The sequence below is a fragment of the Platalea leucorodia genome (assembly GCF_965183815.1).
Source record: "Platalea leucorodia genome assembly, chromosome: 28".
NCBI classification, from domain to species: Eukaryota; Metazoa; Chordata; class Aves; order Pelecaniformes; family Threskiornithidae; genus Platalea; species Platalea leucorodia.
Window position 1 is genome coordinate 957751 of NC_138850.1, and position 9205 is coordinate 966955.

Consider the following 9205-nt stretch of genomic DNA (forward strand, 5'->3'; position numbering starts at 1 on the left):
ACACTGGGAGGCACTGGAAGGCACTAAGGGCCACTGGCTTATACTGGGATGGCACCAGGGGGACAGCGGGACATACTGGGGGGCATCAGGGGCACACTGGGAGGTACTGGGACGCTACTGGGGGGCAGCAGGACAGTACTGGGAGGTACTGGGGAGGCAGTAGGGTGCATTGGGAGGGTGCTGGGCTGTACTGGGGGGGCACTGGGCCGTACTGGGGGGCACTGGGCCGTACTGGGGGCGCTGGGGGGTCACTGGGCCGTACTGGGGGGCGCTGGGCCGTACTGGGGGGCGCTGGGCATACTGGGGGGCACTGGGCCGTACTGGGGCCGGCACTGGGCCATACTGGGGGGCACTGGGCCGTACTGGGGGCTGGCACTGGGCCGTACTGGGGGCTGGCACTGGGCCATACTGGGGGTCACTGGGCCGTACTGGGTGGCACTGGGCCGTACTGGGGGGCACTGGGCCGTACTGGGGGGTCACTGGGCCGTACTGGGGGCTGGCACTGGGCCGTACTGGGGGGCACTGGCCGTACTGGGGGGTCACTGGGCCGTACTGGGGGCCGGCACTGGGCCGTACTGGGGGGCACTGGGCCGTACTGGGGCCGGCACTGACCGCGGCAGGCGTTGGGGTCGACGACGGGCTCGGTGCCGCCGGAGCAGAGGAAGCGGGGGGTGACGACGTCCTCCAGCGCCGAGACGTTGGCGTAGAGCGGGGCCCGGAGCGCGTCGGCCTCGCAGCCCCCGCGCTGGCGAGCGGGCCCGCGTCAGGGCGGCGGGCGGACGGACGGACGGACGCGGGGGGGGGACAGACGGACGGACGCGGGGGGACGGGGGGGACACAGACACGGGGGGACGCGGGCTTACGGGGGACAGACGGACAAGGGGGACGCACGGACGCGGGGGACACGCGTGGATGCAGGAGGGGGACGGACGGACACGGGGGGGGGACGGACAGATGGACTCAGGGGGACGGATGGGGATACAGGGGGGACAGACGGACACGGGGGACAGACAGATGGACTCGGGGACGGATGGGATACAGGGGGGACAGACGGACACGGGGACGCACGTGGATGCAGGAGGATGGACGGACACGGGGGGACGGGGGCTTACGAGGGGGACAGACGGACAAGGGGGACGCACGGACGCGGGGGGGGGATGGACGGACGCGGGGGGGGGGACAGACGGACGCGGGGGGACGGACGGACGCGGGGGGACGGACGGACAGAGGGCCGGGCCCCACCTGCTCCCCCAGCTTGATGTGGACCTGGAGGCGCTGGAGCTGGGAGGGGCCGCGGGCCGAGACGAAAAAGGCGTCGAGGTTCTTGGGGGGGAGCAGGAGGCGGCCTGGGGGTCACGGGGGTCAGGGGTCACCGGGGGTCAGGGGTCACCGGGAGGGCAGGGGTCACCGGGAGGGCAGGGGTCACCGGGGGTCACAGGGGCATGGGGGGGGTGGGGGCACAGAGTCGCTGGAGGTCAAAAGGTCAGCACAGGGTGGGGGTCATGGGGGGTCACAGGGATCAGGGGTCATGGAGAGGTCAGGGGCAGGGGCCATATAGGGGTCAGGGTCACAGGGGGTCATGAGGGGGTCGGGGTCATGGAGAGGTCAGGGTCAGGGGCATATGGGGGTCAGGGTCACAGGGGGTCATGGAGGGGTCAGGGGTCATGGAGAGGTCAGGGTCAGGGGGCATATGGGGGTCAGGGTCACAGGGGGTCGTGGAGGGGTCAGGGGTCATGGAGAGGTCAGGGGCAGGGAGCATATGGGGGTCAGGGTCACAGGGGGTCATGAGGGGGTCAGGGGTCATGGAGAGGTCAGGGGTCATGGAGGGGTCACCAAGGGTCGATAGGGGCAGCACAGGGCAGGGTCCCGGGGGGTCCCATGGCGCATTTGGGGGGGGGGTTGGGGTGCAGGGGGGTTTGGGGGTGCTGACGGGGGGGCGGGGGGTTTGGGGGTGCGGGGGGTTTGGGGGTGCTCACGGGGGGGGCGGGGGGGGTTTGGGGGTGCAGGAGGTTTGGGGTGCTCACGGTGGGGGTGGGGTTTGGGGGTGCAGGGGTTTGGGGTGCTCACGGTGGGGGTGGGGGGTTTGGGGGTGCAGGGGGTTTGGGGTGCTCACGGGGGGGGTGGGGGGGGTTTGGGGGTGCAGGGGGTTTGGGGTGCTCACGGTGGGGGTGGGGGGTTTGGGGGTGCAGGGGGTTTGGGGGTGCTCACGGTGCTCATCGCAGGTCCCCTGGCCCGGGGGCAGCCGCAGCGCCCGGGAGGCGCCTTCGGTGCAGGGCAGGCAGAGGGGGCTGGGGGGGAGGGGTCAGCGCCCCACAGCCCCCCCACGGACCCCCCCCACCCCATAGATCCTCCCCCACTGCCCCCAGCCCCCCAATGCCCCCCTCCAGACCCCAACCCCCCCGACCCCCTCCAGACCCCCCAGCCCCCCCAATGCCCCCCCCCGCCCCCCCCAGCCCCCCCAATGCCCCCCCCTCACCGCATGGTGGGGGTGGGGGTCACCGCCTTCTCCAGCTGCACCAGGGCCACGTCGTAGTCGTAGAACTCGGGGACCCCCCGCTCCCGCCGCCCCCCCAGGTCGTACTGGGGGTGCAGGAAGAGCCTGGCCACCCCCCGCCGCACCCGCGGCCCTGCGGGAGGGCGGCGGATCAGGGGGGGACCCCCAAACCCCCCCCGTGCCCCCAAACGCCCCGTGACCCCAAACCCCCCGTGCCCCCAAACCCCCCCCGCGACCCCAAACGCCCCCATGACCCCAAAACCCCCCTTGTGCCCCCAAAACCCCCCCGTGACCCCAAGCGCCCCCGTGACCCCAAACCCCCCGCGCCCCCAAACGCCCCTGCGACCCCAAACTCCCCACGCCCCCAACCCCCCCCGTGTCCCCCAAACCCCCCGTGACCCCCAAACCCCCCACGCCCCCAACCCCCCGTGACCCCCAGCCCCCGCCGCGGGGGTCCCTGCCGCCCCCAGCACGGCCCCCCCGCGCACCCAGGTCCACGGTGACCCACGGGGCCTGGTCGTCCACGTGGAAGCAGTGGGCGGCCGTCAGCACGAAGTAGGGGGAGACCAGGGACCCCTGGCAGCGCTCCTGGCCCTGCCCCGGGCGCTGGGCACGGGGGCACGGGGTCACGGGGGGTCATGGGGGGTCATGGGGGCACGGGGGGGCACGGGGTCACGGGGGGTCATGGGGGCACGGGGTCACGGGCGGTCACGGGGGGTCATGGGGGCACGGGGGGCACGGGGGGTCATGGGGGGTCATGGGGGCACAGGGGGGCACGGGGTCACGGGGGGTCATGGGGGCACAGGGGGTCATGGGGGGTCACCCCGGCCCCACGCGTGTCCCTCTGTCCCCCCGTGCTCACCGTGACGGTGACGCGGCCCCACGTGTGTCCACGTGTCCCCGTCCCCCCCCCCCCCCGCTGCCCCCCGCCACCCACGGAGACGGCGACGCCGACGTGGCAGGGGACCCCTGTCCCCCAATGTCCCTCTGTGTCCCCCCCCCATGTCCCCCCCAATGGTGACACCAACGTGCCTGGGGTCCCCCTGTCCCCCCCGTGTCCCCCTGTCCCCCCTGTCCCCCCACTCACGGCGACGGTGACGTGCCAGGGGTCCCCCTGTCCCCCCCCCTGTCCCCCCACTCACGGCGACGGTGACATGTCAGGGGTCCCCCTGTCCCCCCCCGTCCCCCTGTCCCCCCCCCCCGTCCCCCCCGTGCCCCCCACTCACGGCGACGGTGATGGTGACGTGCCTGGGGTCCCCCTGTCCCCCCCCGTCCCCCCCCGTCCCCCCCGTGCCCCCCACTCACGGCGACGGTGACGGTGACGTGCCAGGGGTTCCTCTCCCGGTCGCTGGCGCTGCTGAACTCGTGGCTGAGCCCGCAGAGCCCCAGGGTCTCGCTCTCGTCTGGGGGGAGCCGAGATTGGGGGGGGCCAGGGGTCCCGGGGGGTTGGGGGGGGCCCCGGGGGGGGTTGGGGGTCCCCCCGTACCGATCATGCGGTGGAAGGCCATGGGGGGGTTGGGGGTCCCCAGGGGGTTGGGGGCCCCGGGGGGGTTTTGGGGGTTTGGGGTGCCCCGTACCGATCATGCGGTGGAAGGCCATGGGGGTTGGGGGCCCCGGGGGGGGTTGGGGGGGGTTTGGGGGGGTGTTGGGGGGCCCCGTACTGATCATGCGGTGGAAGGCCATGGGGGGTTGGGGGTCCCCAGGGGGTTGGGGGCCCCGGGGGGGCCCCGGGGGGGGTGTTGGGGGGCCCCGTACCGATCATGCGGTGGAAGGCCATGGGGGGGGTGGGGGTCCCCAGGGGGTTGGGGGCCCCGGGGGGGTTTGGGGGTCCCGGGGGGTGTTGGGGGCCCCGTACCGATCATGCGGTGGAAGGCCATGGGGGGGTGGGGGTCCCCAGGGGGTTGGGGGCCCCGGGGGGGGTTTGGGGGTCCCGGGGGGTGTTGGGGGGGCCCCGTACGATCATGCGGTGGAAGGTCTCCTGCAGGTCGGGCAGCCCCCGCAGCAGGAAGACGTGCTGCTCCCGGTCCTTGTGCGACGCCAGCGCGTTCAGCGTCTCCGCGTGCACCAGCTCCCCCACCCCGAACACGTAGACGTCTGCGGGGGGGGGCGTCAGTGGGGACCCCGCACCCCAAAACCCCCAGGAGCCCCCCCCAGCCCCCCCACACCCCTGCATCCCCCCCAGGGCCCCCCCAAACCTCCCCAGCCCCCTGCAGCCCCCCCAAACCCCCCCAAACCTCCCCAGCCCCCTGCAGCCCCCCCAAACCCCCCCAAACCTCCCCAGCCCCCTGCAGCCCCCCCAAACCCCCCCATCTCCCCCCCAGCCCCCCATTCCCCCCCCCGGCCCCCCCAGTTCCCGACCCCCACCCAGAAAGTCCTCCCGGTCGTTGCGGGGGTCCCGGCCGATGCTCAGCAGCTCCCGGATCTGGTGGATGACGGGGACCGGGGACCCCCCCATGTTCACCCGCCCTGGGGAGGGGGGGCACAGGGGGGGTCACGGCGGGGCTGGGGGGCCTGGAGGGGATTTGGGGGCGTCTGGGGGGGCCCAAAGGGGGGGTGAGGGGTCTGGGGGGATTTTGGGGTTCATGGGGGGATTTGGGGTTCTGAGTAGGGGGCATTGGGGGTCCCAGGGGGTGCCAGGGGCTTTGGGGGGGTCTGGGGGGGATTTGGGGGGGTCTAGGGGGGATTTGGGGTTCTGAGTAGGGGGCATTGGGGGTCCCAGGGGGTACCAGGGCTTTGGGGGGGTCCCGGGGCCATTGGGGAGGTCCCGGGGGTGTTGGGGGGGTCCCGGGGGGGTCCCGGGGCCATTGGGGGGGTCCCGGGGGTGTTGGGGGGGTCCCGGGGGTCCCAGGGCCATTGGGGGGGTCCCGGGGGTGTTGGGGGGATCCCGGGGGGTCCCGGGGCCATTGCGGGGGTCCTGAGGGTGTTGGGGGGGGTCCCGAGGGTCCCGGGGGTGTTGGGGGGGTCCGAGGGGTCCCGGGGCCATTGCGGGGGTCCCGGGGGTGTTGGGGGGATCCCGGGGGGTCCCGGGGCCATTGCGGGGGTCCCGAGGGTGTTGGGGGGGTCCCGAGGGTCCCGGGGGTGTTGGGGGGGTCCCGGGGGGGTCCCACCGTCGGTCATGATGATGAGGACGTGGCGGGTGCTGTTGGTGACGGGGGGGGGCTGCAGCCCCCGCATCTGCTCCGCGCGCTCCTGCTGCACCAGCAGCTCGTAGACGGCCTTGAGGGCGGCGTGGGGGTTCGTCCCCGGCTTCTGCGCGTGGGCTGGGGGCACGGGGTCACCCCGAGACCCCCAAGACCCCCAGGGCCCCCCCAGACTCCCATAGCACCCTATGGCACCCCATAGAGCCCCACCAGCGCCCCCACGACCCCCCACGACCCCCCAGATCCCATAGCACTCCATAGACCCCCCAGACCCCCCCAGTCCCCCACCAGAAGCCCCAGACCCACATAGCCCCACACAGCACCCCAGAGACCACCCCAGGTCCCTCCAGGACCCCCCCAGACCCCTATAGTCCCCATAGCCCCCATAACCCCCCTCAGGACCCCCCAAACACCCCCAGAACCCCCTCCAGAACCCCCCCAGACCCCTATAATCCCCCATAGCCCCCCATAACCCCCTCAGGACCCCCCAAACACCCCAGAACCCCTCAGGACCCCACAGACCCCTATAGTCCCCCATAGCCCCCCATAAACCCCCCATACCCCCCCGAAGACCCCCACAGCCCCCTCCAGGACCCCCCCAGACCCCCATAGCCCCCCATAAACCCCCTCAGGACCCCCCAAACACCCCCAGAACCCCCTCCAGAACCCCCCCAGACCCCTATAATCCCCCATAGCCCCCCATAACCCCCCTCAGGACCCCCCAAACACCCCCAGAACCCCCTCAGGACCCCCACAGACCCCTATAGTCCCCCATAGCCCCCCATAAACCCCCCATAAACCCCGAAGACCCCCACAGCCCCCTCCAGGACCCCCCCAGACCCCTATAATCCCCCATAGCCCCCCATAACCCCCCTCAGGACCCCCCAAACACCCCCAGAACCCCCTCAGGACCCCCACAGACCCCTATAGTCCCCCATAGCCCCCCATAAACCCCGAAGACCCCCACAGCCCCCTCCAGGACCCCCCAGACCCCCATAGCCCCCCATAAACCCCCTCAGGACCCCATAGCTCCCTCAGTACCCCCCAAGACCCCTGTAGTCCCCCATAGCCCCCCTCAGGACCCCCCAAAGACCCCCAGAGCCCCCCCAGGTCCCCCACCTCCGAAGGGCAGCGTCTCCAGCAGCTCCCCCACCCAGGCGCCGTCCGCCGCCCGCGGCTCCATGGGGCTCAGCACCACCCGCGCCTCCGTCCCGAAGGTGATGATCCCGTAGTGGGGGCTACCCCATAGCTGGCGATCTGGGGGGGACAGGGGGGTCAGGGGGGGACTTGGGGGTCCCAGGGGGTCTGGGGGGACACGGGGGGGCTTGGGGGGGACTTGGGGGTCCCAGGGGGTCTGGGGGCACATAGGGGGGTCAGAGAGATTGGGGGGGGGTCAGAGGGTCCCCGAGGATCAGGGGGGTCTCAGGGGCAGTTTGGGGGTCTCAGGGGGGTGTGGGGGACATGGGGAGGACTTGGGGGGTCTGGGGGGGCTTGTGGGGGGACTTGGGGGTCCCAGGGGGTCTGGGGGCACATGGAGGAGTCAGAGGGAGTTTGGGGGGGGGGGTCAGAGGGTCCCCGAGGATCAGGGGGTTCTCAGGGGCAGTTTGGGGGTCTCAGGGGGGTGTGGGGGGACATGGGGAGGACTTGGGGGGTCTGGGGGGGCTTGTAGGGGGATTTGGGGGTCCCAGGGGGTCTGGGGCCACATGGGGGACCTGGGGGGGGATTTGGGGGTCCCAGAGGGTCTGGGGGGACATGGGGGGGCTTGTGGGGGGATTTGGGGGTCCCAGGGGGTCTGGGAGCACGTGGGGGGGTCAGGGGAAGTTTGGGGGTCCCAGGGGGGTCTGGGTGCACATGGGGGGACCTGGGGAGGCTTGTGGGGGGATTTGGGGGTCCCAGGGGACCTGGGGGGACATGGGAGGGCTTGTGGGGGGATTTGGGGGTCCCAGGGGGTCTGGGGCCACATGGGGGGGGTCAGGGAGATTGGGGGGGGGGTCAGAGGGTCCCAGGGGGTCAGGGGGATTTGGGGTCCCAGGGGGGTCTGGGGGGACATGGGGGGGGATTTGGGGGTCCCAGAAGGTCTGGGGGGACATGGGGGGGACTTGGGGGGCCGGGGGGGGATCTGGGGGTCCCGGGGGGGCACCTTCTCCACCAGCTCCTTGAGGGCGTTCCGGGCGTCCCCGAAGTCGTCGGGGCCGATGCTCTGGGACGCGTCCAGCACCAGGTAAATGTTCATGGTGGACCCAGGGCTCAGGCGGATCCGGCGCTTCTCCGTGGGGCCTGGGGGGCACGGAGGGGCTGTGACCCACGGCAGACCCCACAGAGCCCCCCAGGGCCCCCCCAGCCCCAGCCCTGACCCCCAGTGACCCCCGGCCCCCCGCCGCCCCCCCCAGGCCCCCCGTAGCCCCCCACCTTTGGTGTCGTTGGCCTCGGCCGCCTCCACGGTCTCGGCGAGGGAGGCGAGGAAGGCGGTGGCCACGTCCTCGGGGGTGTCGAAGGCGTTGGGGTCTGGGGGCACCGGGTCAACCCTCGGCTCCTGACCCGACCCCCCCCACGGGACCCCCCCCACGGGACCCCCCCCCCCCATATGGGACCCCATAGGGGCCCCCAGGACCACGTAACCCCTGGGCACCACCCCACAGCCCCCCCACGGCTCCCAAGAGCCCCCAGGACCCCCCCCAGCCCTCACCGCGGCATTGGGGCTCAGCTCCCCCAGGGCCCCCCATACCCCAGCCCCCCCAGCCCCTCACCACAGCATCGGGCTTGGTGCCCCCATACCCCCCCATACCCCAGGACCCCCCAGGGCCCCCCAGCCCCTCACCGCGGCATCGGGGCTCGGTGCCCCCATACCCCAGGACCCCCCAGGCCCCCCAGCCCCTCACCGCGGCATCGGGGCTCGGTGCCCCCATACCCCAGGACCCCCCAGGCCCCCCCCAGCCCCTCACCGCGGCATCGGGGCTCGGTGCCGCTCCAGGTGCCCCCCCTCCAGGCAGCGGCGCTCGGCCGAGCCCAGCAGCTGCAGCCCGGGCCGGCAGCGGTACCGCACGCGTCCCTCCACCCCGTAGTCCGAGCCCTCCTTGGTGGCCCCCGGTGGCACCCCCGGCGCCGGGCAGGCCCCCGCTGCGGGCGGGCGCGAGGGGGTCACGGGGGGACGCGGGACACGGGATGCAGGGACACTTGGGGGACACGAGGATGCTCGGGGACAGGGGGACACGGGGACATGGGGACACAGGGGGACACAGGGACATGGGGGGACTCGGGGGGACATGGGGGGCACAAGGATGCTCAGGGAATGAGGGACATGGGGACATGGGGGGACACAGGGGGACATGGGGTGCTCAGGGATGCAGGGACACTTGGGGGACACGAGGATGCTCGGGGACAGGGGGACACGGGGGGACGGGGGGACACGGGGGGACGGGGGGACACGGGGGGACAGGGACACTTGTGGGATGCAAGGATGCTCAGGGGATGGGGGGATACAGGATGACGCGGGGACACGAGGATGCTCAGGGACAGGGGGATGCTCGGGGGTGCAGGGACACTTGGGGGATGCGAGGATGCTTGGGGACAT

At 73.0% G+C, this 9205-nt stretch overlaps 1 protein-coding gene across 1 annotated transcript in view; it reads right to left on the reverse strand.

The window, feature by feature from the left end:
• Positions 1 to 9205, reverse strand: part of B3GALT4 (beta-1,3-galactosyltransferase 4) — a gene marked incomplete at both ends in the record, with an annotated part of 14376 nt that extends 5171 nt beyond the window's left edge. Inside the window, 15 exon segments of the mRNA XM_082333909.1 lie at positions 577 to 745; positions 1243 to 1346; positions 2209 to 2288; positions 2477 to 2627; positions 2983 to 3100; positions 3800 to 3892; positions 4452 to 4588; positions 4859 to 4960; positions 5602 to 5754; positions 6754 to 6883; positions 7775 to 7911; positions 8044 to 8167; positions 8482 to 8613; positions 8615 to 8751; positions 9115 to 9205. Of these exon segments, the coding sequence (XP_082190035.1) occupies positions 577 to 745; positions 1243 to 1346; positions 2209 to 2288; positions 2477 to 2627; positions 2983 to 3100; positions 3800 to 3892; positions 4452 to 4588; positions 4859 to 4960; positions 5602 to 5754; positions 6754 to 6883; positions 7775 to 7911; positions 8044 to 8167; positions 8482 to 8613; positions 8615 to 8751; positions 9115 to 9205 (1858 nt within the window).